Source organism: Temnothorax nylanderi, unplaced genomic scaffold (assembly GCF_030848795.1).
Source record: "Temnothorax nylanderi isolate EJ_2023f unplaced genomic scaffold, tnyl_v1.0 TNYL_tig0004_pilon, whole genome shotgun sequence".
NCBI classification, from domain to species: Eukaryota; Metazoa; Arthropoda; class Insecta; order Hymenoptera; family Formicidae; genus Temnothorax; species Temnothorax nylanderi.
The window spans coordinates 2,301,697-2,314,716 of NW_027249066.1; the positions used below are offsets into that span (position 1 = coordinate 2,301,697).

At 37.4% G+C, this 13,020-nt stretch overlaps 2 protein-coding genes across 3 annotated transcripts in view; one reads left to right on the forward strand and one right to left on the reverse strand.

Annotated features, from left to right (window-relative positions):
• Cad99c (cadherin 99C) overlaps positions 1–13,020 on the reverse strand; it is a 109,717-nt gene that overhangs the window by 21,645 nt on the left and 75,052 nt on the right. For both annotated transcript variants that reach the window (XM_071708854.1, XM_071708862.1), the window contains 4 exons: positions 7,647–7,712; positions 5,602–5,783; positions 3,347–3,469; positions 548–811 (listed from right to left, as the gene is read on the reverse strand). In XM_071708854.1, the coding sequence (XP_071564955.1) occupies positions 548–811; positions 3,347–3,469; positions 5,602–5,783; positions 7,647–7,712 (635 nt within the window). The remainder of the gene's footprint in view (positions 1–547; positions 812–3,346; positions 3,470–5,601; positions 5,784–7,646; positions 7,713–13,020) is intronic.
• LOC139774010 (uncharacterized protein C15orf61) overlaps positions 1–13,020 on the forward strand; it is a 70,923-nt gene that overhangs the window by 9,951 nt on the left and 47,952 nt on the right. The window contains exon 2 of the mRNA XM_071708962.1: positions 10,736–10,832. The gene's annotated coding sequence lies outside the window, so the exon portion shown is untranslated. The remainder of the gene's footprint in view (positions 1–10,735; positions 10,833–13,020) is intronic.

Genomic DNA, 13,020 nt, shown 5'->3' on the forward strand with positions numbered 1-13,020 from the left:
GGTTTTCAGCTCGATGTCGCGTAGCGTAATCGCAACATATCATTGAGCTCATCATGCTCGATTATCATACTCGACAGATATGTACGCAACGGTATACGTACGACAACACGGCCAACGATTTATAAGATACATGTTTAGAAGATACGTAAAAAGAACTGGACTGACAGATTAGAAAATTCTAGATAAAACAAAAATTTTTTGTTTTCGTAGAAAGAAGATATTTATTCGATAAAGATAAATTATAATTATCTCGAACAAATTATAACACTATTTCTACGTAAACTTTTGTTCCAAGACAAACTTTCAATTTTCTGCTTTTCTATTTCGTATCAGACAACGTTCTTATTTAAGAAGCTACCAATCGTATTTCTCCTTCGAGTTCAAGCCCTTAGAACCGTTGCATTAGATCGCTAGATCTACATCTCTATCTCAACGCTTACGTCAACATCATCGATTCACTTAAACTCGCTTCTAATTCCGATCTAATTCCGATCTAATTCCGATAGCTGCGATCAATTAACGTGATTAGCACAAGGTCGAAACTCACCGATGCCAAGATGGTGACGAGATAACGCTGAGTCCTTTCGTAGTCGAGCGTTCGATTAACCGTGACCTGTCCTTGGTGCGGCAGGTTGATGCTGAAGTAGCCGTATCCGTCGACAGTGGTGATCCGGTTGCGGCCGACACCCTCGTTGCTGCCGATTCTACTGCCGTCACCAGGTGCGATCGAGTACTCGACAATGCCATTGACACCGGCGTCGGCGTCCATCGCGTCGATGTTCTTGAAGATCGTCGAGCCGACCGGAGTGAGCTGCGGAAACAAAACGAACGAACGAACGCGTGGAGATTATTTTCAATATAATAATTTATCCATGTCCTTCGCGCCAAGGAGGAAATGCACCGAGGCGAGATGAAAACCGCAGCTTTCCTTCCGCGCCTCCAGCTGCGATGAGAAATCGCCCGGGCGATATATGTATATTCCGCCGCGCGGAATCGAGCGGGATTAAATTTATGCGGCGCGCTTTACGCAGTTTCAGGGGGATTCTGGTTAATTGAAGGCCGGCGGGGTCAGACACAAGCCCCCGGTCGTCGGGTTAAATAATTCGACCGGGAACACGCCGAGTTGGAACAAGCCGAGCAGGTTGTTGGCGCAACGTAGGTACGCGCGCGAGAGGATCTATACAAGGTACAGGGCGAGACCTCGCTGGGGATTACGCGAAAATAATTCAACGGCTTTTTGCACGCAGGCGAAAGCCACGCGCGTTTCCGATTAATCCAGTAAGATAAGTCGGCGACTACCGTGCGACGCGACCGGAAAGTATAAGGTATTCTCGTTTATAACGCGCGATCAGCTCTTCCTGCTTGCTTTACGCCGATATTGGTTACATCTTCGCTTATCTAACGGGACCAGGAACCTCCTTCGAAATACTGCACTTAACCCGCGTATCTATCTCAAAAATAGTTCTTTTACGATAGAAATCGCCACGGCTACATAAAATGGCTACGAATTCCGTACATTATATAGTAAACGGAACGATAAAACCGAGTTTCTCTCATACACGTTTTTAAAAAGTGATCCAACATCTTTAATTTCAACTGCAGTAAATGAAATGTAAGAGTAACGGCAGTGAACGGAATATATTCATATGGTACTTGAAAGCTAGAGAGGAGAGTTAATTAGCATGTCCTCAAGATTAAAAATAAGCCAACCATAATGACGTTCCCACGGAAACAGTTCAAACATATAATAATCCTGGTCGTTATCTACGGCTACAAAGTAGCGAGGAAGTCGTCGCCCCTCGTTTACTTAGCAACGTGGCTAATTTCCACGAGCTTTTTGACTGGTTGCTAAACGAGCGGAGGTAAGAAAGCGAAGGTGGACCGTTTCCGGCGCTCGCAATCATTTTTGCTATCCCAAGAGCGATTATCACCGCTTGTTCTCGCTTGTTCTCGCGTGTGTCCTCGCGACAGTACCGGTTTTACCCGCTCTCACTGCGGATTAATTAGCTCAAGCGCGAGCCGACGATCGCGATCTCGATCTCCCCGCGAGGAACTCCCGCGATTCCGCAATTATGCACGGCAGGTGGAGCAAAGGTTGCGCTCTCGCCGAGCACATATTTCGCCAGTTTCCACGGTAAGAACTAAGAAAACAGCTTCGTTAATTAGACGATAATCCGGAGCAAGCTAAGATTCTCTTCGCGAAATCGTCTCAATGCAATCCTGTATTCTAATAACAATTTATATTTTATTTAACTAAATGAAAAGAAGATCGGGATGGGGAATCGAAAAACTATACGAAGGTTTAATTTTTAGAAAAGCTTAGCATGATTTATTCTTCTTGCATTCAATTATCCTTTTAGATCTATTCAATATGCCATGTGAAACGTTCGGCACCAAGGCGCGCGTCATTCTCAGCATAACGGATCACGGATGCAAAAGAGGAAAAGATTATCGCGGCTCTGACCGACCATCGAGGGCCGTCGATTTCCCGCCGCGCTACGTTACGAATAGTTCTCGTCCACTTAGCGACGTGACGAATCATCTACTTTCTTCGAAGACGCACGCTGACTCGACGATGGTGCGGGATAATAGAGCGCCCACACTCGCGCGTCGATGACTAGCATTCGACACACTTTTAATTTCTGTAAAAATTCCGTCACACGTGCAGGAAAACGTCGGCGCCTCGACGAAAGTCGCGACGCGACGCGAAGCACGATCGAGAAATCGACGACCGCGTTCGCGATGCATGGAGAAAATGACTTGTCGACAGCGCAATTCTAACTTCTCATCGCAACCGCTATTATTTTTCGACGCAGTCCTATAGTATTTCAATAGCAATGTTCGTCCTACACAATTCCACTCAATTAACGTTCATCTTGCCGGAATATAATTATCGAACTTTCGCACAGCGTTAACTGCAGTCTTTTATCCGTCCATCATATTTAGACGCATAATTATACAACACGCATCCCATTATAAGTATAAATTTCCAACTGCGCGTGCATGCCCGTACATACGTAGCGCGACTCATTATAAGTATAAATTTACTCCAGCGCAACGCATACCGTGAATTACCGCGTTATGCCCGCATTTTCACGCTTGGTGTTCTATTACTTCCTTAATACAAAATGCATTTTTCAGTCACCGCTGCACCGGCAGCGCCCAATCTCGCAGCATCGCCCGTTTTATTACAACAGAAGAACTATTGATTGAAGCTAATTACGCGACTCGGAAGATAATTGAGCGGTGTTTTATGGTTGCACAGGTATATTCCATTACGAGATGAAAATGAAGATGATGAAAACTAGGTTCCTTTACGGGAAAAAGGGTTCGTCTAAGTTCTTACCTCCGGCACAGTAGTCTCATACGGTGTGTTAATGAATTTCGGTGCATTGTCGTTAATGTCAGACACTCTCACAATCACCGGAATTGTCCGCTTCTTGTTGGTCAACTTCACCGTGCAACTCAACTGAAAAACGAATGAATATTCATGTCGGAGAGTAAGGGCCAAAGCACATAACATGGCGTAGCGATATACGACGGTCGTAGCCCCTGACCTGACAAATCAGGATACGCCAAAGCTTGTGCGTTACTTACGTCCACGACTACGACTGTCATATGTGCTTTGGCCCTAAACGGCCTAAACATAAAAATTTGATTACGTTCTCGCCGTCCATATAACGCTAGATGCCACTAAACTGTTACTAAAGTAAAATTTGATAGAAAGGATTTTAATAAAGGATATTAGAGGATTTATATATATATATATATATATATATATATATATATATAAAGAAAGTTAATAAACTAAAAAGTATTGCTACGATAAGATAAGATAATTATTATGTAACTACACTAAACTTTTACAGATTAGAAATTAAGTAATCTTTATATATTATTAAACACTTGTATTTAATATTTAAGAGCGGTAAAGTGTGAAAAACTATTTCTGAAACGACCGAAGTTCCTTCGATCGAGTGAAATAATAAATTAATTAGTCTCACTCAGATTAGTCCATTTTGATCAATTTAATTACTATTCGCAGTAGATTTCTATAAATTAATCGAAATGCACTCCGCATTTCTGCTTCGATCGAACTTATCTCTGTATCTATCTGCACATTTCTCGGTCTCATTAGATCTTATCCACCCGTTTGATCAGTACGGGTTCTTGAAGTGTTCGATGCGGTACTCTAGACCTTTCACATTCCTCGCCCGATAGTGTCATAAGGCACAATGTGCAAGTACCTACAGTTTCGCGGATGCCGAACGAGTCGGCGGAGAGAACGGCGTCTTCGAATCGCGAGCGTAGTAATCAGCGAGCAAATTATTTTCATATAATTTATGTAATGAATACGTAAACTAATAAACTAATAAACTATTAACTAATAAACTAATGAACAATAAACTATTAACGAATAAACTAATAAATATTTGAAAGAATATTTATTTACTACAAGAGGCATTTCTATTTTAAAAAGAAATAAACTGTTTCTTTACTTCTAAAAAATAAGCAAAAATATATTCTTGTATATAAGCGAATTATTGTTATTTATAAGAAAAAATGTTTCGTAAAAATCAACTTAGTCTCTAAAGAACAAAGTAATCATACTTCTTATATTTGAATTTTGTAAAAATAAAACTATATTAACTGCTGCGCGATTTAACAACTAATGCAGAAAATTGTTGTGGATTTTGTAACTTCCTTTGAATGTTCTCGACAAGCTGCCAGCTTCCGCTTTCGCAGTGAGTTTGCAGCTCGTTGACGGCGAAGAAAATAATAAAACATTTTACTGGCGGACAAGAGATCCTCTTCCGAGAAGCAGAGGAAGTTTTTGCGTGGAAAAAGGAACGGCATCGTTCTTGAAAGTGCTAGATACTCATGAGGTGAATTAGACGTTTAGACGTTTAATGGTCAGTATAAAAAGGAAAAATTCACTTGAAAGGAACCGAACAATACGATTTTTTGTAGCTGTGAAGACTATAACTCAAGAAATATTGACACCTTGGTAGTGAAAACTATTATTATTTGCCTTCTAATATTTGTAGTTGAGAGGAATGATGATGATACATCTTTCTCTGTAAGTTGCTTCTATCTCTCTGCAGTATTTTCATCTTCGTTATTATAATACGTATTATCTTTCGTTACATGTACGTTCGTTTGAAAGTTACAATAATGCATTCCATTTACTTGATCGCACAATGTAATTCGTCCAATTTCTTAGATGTAGATTCAAAAGCAATCTCGCGCGCAAAATAGTGGATTAATGTCAGGATTATCATCGTAATAAACGCCGTTTCGTACGTATATGACATGTCTATAAATTACTGTGCATAAATACAAGTATGAGAAAGCACACACATATTAAATCTGAACTACAAGTGATCTCGTTCTTCGAGGATTGGAATCTAAGAAGATATGCATATAGAGAGAATGTAGCGCTACCGTTATAATAATCCGTGTAACAATCTTTTAATGTTTGTTCCACTTTTAAGCCTTACGAAACCGCAACGGGGTTATAGCCTATTACGGCGAATCCTATTACAAATTAAATATGTCAAGCAGGTTCTTGTAATCTTGCAAGATTAAGATTGTTTTTACCTGAAAGACCACGTGCGAGAGATTTTCGTCGTCTCTGTCCAACGGCTCGAGAAGCTGCAGTTTCTTGCCGTTCAGCTTGAAAAGAGGAATTTTCCTTCCAGGGAAGATAAGCTCCAGCATAGTCTCGTTATAGGGATCGCCGGACACCGGAAGCTCTTCCGGCACGGTTTTCTGATCGATCGCTGAAAAAGGATAGCCGGCGAAAGCGATTACCGTCGGGCACATCAATTTATCTTATATCTGGGGCATCGAATAAATGGAATTTTCAATAAACTGGAAATATACCAAACTCCGCGCGACAATATATTCTCGATCGTTTGTTTGCGACATCAAGTGAACAATAATATATTTTATGGTTATGGAGAATTGCAATTTATAAATTGCCAATGAGATTGAAAATTATCAACGAGAGCGGAAATTAAAATTTTTAATTAATGTATCCTGTGCAAAAGAAATTACGAATAAGCCAGTGTCATGAAACACAATAACGATGATATGAATAGCCTGCATTTTAAAGAAATCGTTTTATTACTTGTATAATATCACTTCCTCTCTCGAGCGAAGATCAACCCGTCTTCATTCTCTGTAATGAATGCTATCTTGGTGGGCTGATATGTTGATCGGGCAATATCTCATTAATGAAAGCCAATACAATTTAATTGCAACGTATTGACTATTTTACTTTTCGACTATTCCTTTTCTCTAATTTTCGTCGTCATTCTTCATCGTTGTAATTACTGTTCTTTTTTTACCGAAAACTAATTAAGCTTTCTATTACTGTACTGTCAGACGTCGTCTCTTGAAATGAATTTAGCACAACGTTGCTTTTTATATAACTTTGAGTCTCGGAGATTTTCTGATTAAATTAAATTTGCTTTTCGCAAATCTTCATTTCAATGGATTCAGAGAGTTTTAGCATCTTATTTCTATATATATATATATATATATATATATATATGTTTTTTTCTGTTTAGACCCCAAGATTCTCTGTATAAAGATCTACATTGTTTAATAAAATGCAGATTACTTTGTATGGTTGTTTCCGAAAACGAAAATTATATATAAATGTCGAAGGTAATAGAAACGCTAATTGCATTAACGGCTTTTAAAGAACAGTTTAAATTAACTGATATGAAAATATAATAAATCCGAGTGACGGATGAAGATTAAATTCTATTCCACTTTTATTCCCTCTAGTTTCTTTTTGCACAGAATGACAATCATTTCAAGACTTAATGCATTATGATGGAATGCATTTATTATTCATTCGTTGAAGATACAATAACGAAGCCATTTCTCCGTCAAAATAGAGCCGCCGACAATGTCGTCGTGCATTATACATACGGCGGAGAAAGCGAGTCACTCCGATCCTCGCAACGGATCGGAACATGATTTCCTCGAGAATACTAGGAGTTGACGTGTGGATTCTGCTCGAGAGTTATCAGTCAGCTCGACCGATCCGCCAAACGTAAGTTCCGCATAATGAGATGCCGGAATTGTGACATTCGGTACACGATCTCAAAACTAAATCCGCTGACTCGGGAAACGATCTATTTGCGAATGTAAACGCGAAACCTTCGAGACCGCGTTCAACACGACCAATGCGATATGGACCGAAGCTGAGATCGAATCAGCTATATATCAGCTGGCAAGTGAGGCACAATTTACGATGTGGAAAAATATAATGACTCGAATATAGGAGAATAATAAATGTTACTCGTAGAAATCGGTACAAAACTTTTCCCACGATGAAAAGATACACGTATGCCTCATTGCGTTACGGAACAAGCTGACATAAAAAGAATTACTGAATAATATTATGTCAAACAAATAATAAAATAGTAATGGAAAGATGTAGAAAATAGCGAGAAATAGAGACGTATACTACTTATATGACAGAATGGCTTTTGTTTCTCAGTTGTAATCTATTATATTCAATTGCATTTCTAAAAATTAATACTTTCAAATAAGAATACGTATGGATTTAATTAATGAAAATGTTTAATGTACGATAAATTTAAATAAATTACACATCGCACACTTACCATTTCCTCTGCTTTCTTCTATATCGAGGATGATATTCGATTGTCCTGCTTCCACCTCGCATAAACCTGAAATATAAAACATACAAAGATTATGAAGAAATTAACGAGGTTTTAGATTATTTATACTATGCACAACCCTATGTTTAACCCTACATTATTTGCGTGATATTTTTTAACGTAATTACTTGCGTGGGGTGTATTTTGCATCTCAACATTTATATCTCAATTTTCATTGTTCTCTCTTTGATGACTTACTCGCTGTGTGCAGAGAGACTAGTGGTGCCACGATTGGTGAAATATCGCACATTTTGCTGGAATAGCTGTCAATGATTGTTAAATATTCGAGCTACGTAAACTGTCGTTAGATAACTTGAATCTTAATTTTACTGATGAAAAAATTGTTGTTTTATTATATACAAATCAGTTGAAATAGATTTTCGCTATATTTGTTTTAAATATAAATTAATTTTTCTCTGACTTTTTGCAATGAGCCTTATCATACAAACGGGATTCGGGCCCATCACTCATGACATTGAATTTAATCCAAGTGCAATATTAAAAGGAAAAGCCTTAGCAATATCGCATATAGTTCGCGTTGAAGAATTGCGCAGTGCAAATATAAGTAATTTAATAAGGTGCAGTATGATACTGCAAACGTCTGCCAATGCTTTTGGAAATGAACAAAATTTAATATCTTCTGTGAAATACATATTTACACGAATGCACGCAACAATTTAAGTTTCTCTTTCGTAATTTTTCCATTACGATGTACTAGATTACTGGAAAATAATAACTGTCACTCCAGCAAATAATGCAAATTTCGGCCACCATGAGCGCCCTAAGTTTTACTTTTCCGCTATAGTATCGCACGGAGCAAACAGTTAAATAAAAATGAATAATATTCTATATATCTTTTAGATAAAGATGTAGTACAAAAGTTCTTCTTTAATTATAAAAGAATTTGCGCAGCAAATTAATTAATAAAAAAAGTTTTGTTCTGTGAACTCAGATTTCAAAAGCTGAGGTGTACTTTCTATATATTTCTATCCCACACAAGAAATGTAGGTTAATTAAATTCTGAGCTAAACAGCAGCCTTTATTTGCTTTATATACTTATTATGGCAAAATGGTAATTAATTAATTTTATTAATTTGTAATTAATTAATTTGTAATTAATTACTTTTATTAATTCGTAATTAATTAATTTTATTAATTTGATTCATATTGGCAGAGAAAAGTAGTATTTTAATATCGTAATTGTATGCTATTATTTTTTAAGATAATATTTTCGTATTATAATATGTAAAATAATTTTACTTTAATAAAAGGTCTCCCATCAATTTCATAAAAGCTTCGATTATTATTACTATTTACTAATGTTTTTCATTACAGTATGTATGCAACATTGAAGTTTTATTTTATAACGACTCAAAAAGATATTTATATTGTACTTATAATATAATATAAAATATTATATATAAATCAAAATATATATGTGTGTGTGTGAGTGTATGAAGCCTGACAACATAATGCTCTAATAGCTGTTCAAAGATAATAATAACTCTAATGACATCTATTACTTGTAATTATGTATTTGCGTGATTATCTGTACAGTAAATATATGAACTATTTTTCACAGTGTCGCGGACTTTGAAGCATTTATAGTTCATTCAACTAGCAAGGGCAATCAGCCGAGCAATAGAGCGAACCGTTACGGCTATATATTTCTACGATAAGAATAATATATCGTTTTTTGTGGCGTGTACGAACAGAGTGCTCTAATTTTGTTCACGTGCTAGTAAAACCGAGCAATAAAAAGGCGTGAAGCAATTGATTGTCGCTCGTACAACGAGCAACCGCCCAAGGAATTTGCTCGCAAGTGCAAATGGAAAATAGATACTTGTTCTTCATTTAATATTCCAGTGAGTCTGAGTTACATTTTAACGTGTCATTTTATTTTGCGAGATATATTTAATGTTAAAATATAAAAAATATAAAAAACCGGCATCTAGTTAAGAAAAGATCCTCTGTGTGCGACTTCTTGAAAATTTCGTGGATTTCACTCGCAGATAAAGCTACTTCTCGTCTGTATGCTCGCAGTTATGACATCCTATCGAGATCAGTACGCAACTGATGCGCAATTTCCGCGTGTCATTAATTCTCCGAGCTCATCAGCACGCCCGCGCTCTCTCAGACAGGTGCGAGAAATCCGCATGGCCGGAAACGTGACGCGCAAAACGCTCGCAACAGGAGGGAAGATTCCTCGACGAGTAGCACGCCAGCTGTTACGAAAGGGACCGGTCGACGACCGATTTTTGTCGCGGGGTCTTGCAAACCGGATGAATTAATCGGATTGCACGTTAACGAATACGAGGGCCTAATTACTGACACGATGCCATTACCGATGCATATGTGGGTTCGTTATGTTGCAAAATGATTTGCAGCGTAACATGATAGTCCTACGTTTTAAACGCACCTCCCGCTCTTTCCTGACTTAATTATATCCTTGTCACGGCAGTTAAGTTAAGCGAAGGAACGATATTACGACATTACAACAATTTCTTTACGAGTTAAATTACAAGAGTTAAAGATAAAATTATTTCTCATTATGTCGTACACACCTTGCAACTTGATGCTGTTTATTTCATGTCATTACTGTCTTATCTTATATTATTAGAAATCTTCGATTTAAACAAACGGTAAAAACTTGTGTTATAATGCAAAATAGTAACCATAAAAAGCGAGTGTAAATTATTATATGGTGTCCGATATGCGGAAAATGCGTAAGCGCGAAGGAGCAACAGGTCGCCGCGTCACTTTTAACGCGCGAAGCTGACCACGCGAATTCTCTCCGCGATCTGAGATGTGTTCCCGTTGCATTCACGTTTCATTTGCGAAACGTCACGGATATCGAATGTGTTGTAATGTAGTGCGGATCTATTTTTCTGCTGTCACAACATAATCACACATCACACAAGCGTCACGTGCGACATAGAAAATGTCGTATAAAGTGCCACGCGATCGTTATATTCTAGTGATCGTTATATTAACGCGAGCTTAATTGTAACGTACTTTCGTGATATTTTCAGATATATATGAATGCCACGAGAAGCAGCAATGAAGAATAAAAAGAGAGTATACAAGAAGGTCAGGAAGGACATAGGGCAACAGCAAAATAACCCTTAGGTGAGTATTTCATAATCTATTTTATTACTCATTACTGGAGAAAATAATTACTTATTATTAAATTATTTGCAATTAAAAAGTAATTCGGCGTGATCTGGCTGTATAATCGGCTCAGATATTTATTTAGTGTTCATCAAATTATATTTCAATTTGACCTATTTTCTAAATATAATTTCACAATTGTATCAATCTTTAATATTTCAAAGCAAATGCATGTGACTTGTATAAGCTGATCGAAGTAGGTGTTCCCCCCCCCCCCCCACACGATTTAACCGTAAGGATCGAAACGAGGGGAGGGTCTGAATTTTAAATCAATTACGTTTCGTCTTGCGTCTTGCTCAATGACTTGCTTATCGGACGATGACTATTTCTTAAAGAATGCTTGAGTTCAAATGCGACCCAGCGTCACGGATTATTCGATTTGAAAGTAATTTGTCTCTATCGCTTTGCGCAGAGCACAGTGTAGTACACGCGAATGTTGTTTCGCGTACTAATGTTGTTTCGTGTGACTTACATAACGGAATACGTGGATAATTAGTTTTGCGGTCGATCGCGAATATTGCCTCGTGAGTGTGCAAGGAAACATGAGAGGCTTGAAAGACGTATAACATTAAATTCATCAAACATCAGGAGTATCGTATCGGTGAGTGCATTTCTCTTTTAGCTTAAGGTATAAAGATAATGGATTTGTGAATATTACATTTAGATATAAAATTCCACAGATCCATTTCCTCGAATTGGATGGGCTAGGACAAAGTAATATAAATGTTTAATCCTGGAACACGTGTAACCATCTATCGATCCATTGTGCATGCAAGAATGCACACAAACAGAGCTAAGAGAATGAAGCTTATTATCGACGTATTATTGATCGATTTGGTCATTTACTTGCACATCTAAATGTTATTACGCAACAGAATAGTAATAGCTAGGAACATAAACTGTTTATAATTTTATTCCTGCAAATTTTACGCTCATCTGCCGGTGATAAAATCAGCAGTAGAAAGAGTCTTTCTCCTTTCGTACGTACTCTGGCTGGAAGCCAAGATGGATATAGAGCAGCAAAAGATAAGTCCAATCTGGCCTGAGTTGGCAAAGATTGCAAAAGTTCTTGACTAGCGAATTTTGGAATCGCTATGCGACGAAATAAACAGCAACAATCTTCTTCAGTTTAATTAAAAAAGTTTTTAATCGAAATGGTTTTACTCAATTTTTTTCAATATAGAGAATAGAAAGAAAGAAAATAATATTTCACAATTATAGATATGTATAATATATTTAATGTAATTTATTTAAAATAACACGAGCAATTATGAATTTAATTTATTTCTAATAAGTTAATTTTGATTTAATTATTATTTATTGCCGATCTATTCATATTATAGTTTAATTTTACATATATTATTTAAAATAAAATAAAACTATATGTAATATTATATTTTATCATAGAAGTGCTCCAAATTTTAATATAAATTGTCTCGGAATTTATATCAGTTTTATATATCAATTACACTAAAATACTTAGTATTCATGTCAGCTTTTGACCTTTATATCATTATTTACATAGAAGATAGCATTTATAACAGTTACAATTAATCAACGTATTTAATCAACCAAAATCCAAAATTTGAATAGATAACACCTAATAGTTCACACGATCTCTTTGCTCAATATCACATGTTTTCGCATATCGTCGTTCGTCACATTGCGAAATCGAGCCATTTACACACGAACATTCGTCATCGTCTGGCTAGTCACGCGCAACATTCCCTGCCGAGCCCTCGTAAAGTTCCCCCCCCCCCCTCGCGTAAATCTTTCGTGACAGCGGGCCACTACCAGGGAACCCCGATCATTTCTTCCCGCATAGAAAGTGATCGCGGCATTAGAAAGTGCATACTGCAAGAGAACGAAAGACATCGTGTCGATTGCGACCCATATTTCCCATCCGCGCGCGAACAACGTATCCTAGCTGTTCTACAAAGGTTCTAAAGTGACCCATTAACCAACAAGGCAATCGCATCTAAAACACACCTTTGCCGCAGTTCACGATCTCGTGTAATTTGCCAGCGACGTTTCCTTACACGCAGATTATTGGCTCTCAAGCTGGATTCAGCGCATTGTTTAGTCAAAACTTCTGCAGGCTGCAGTCGCTTAAATCACGAACGTACAACGTAATACGCATTGAAAT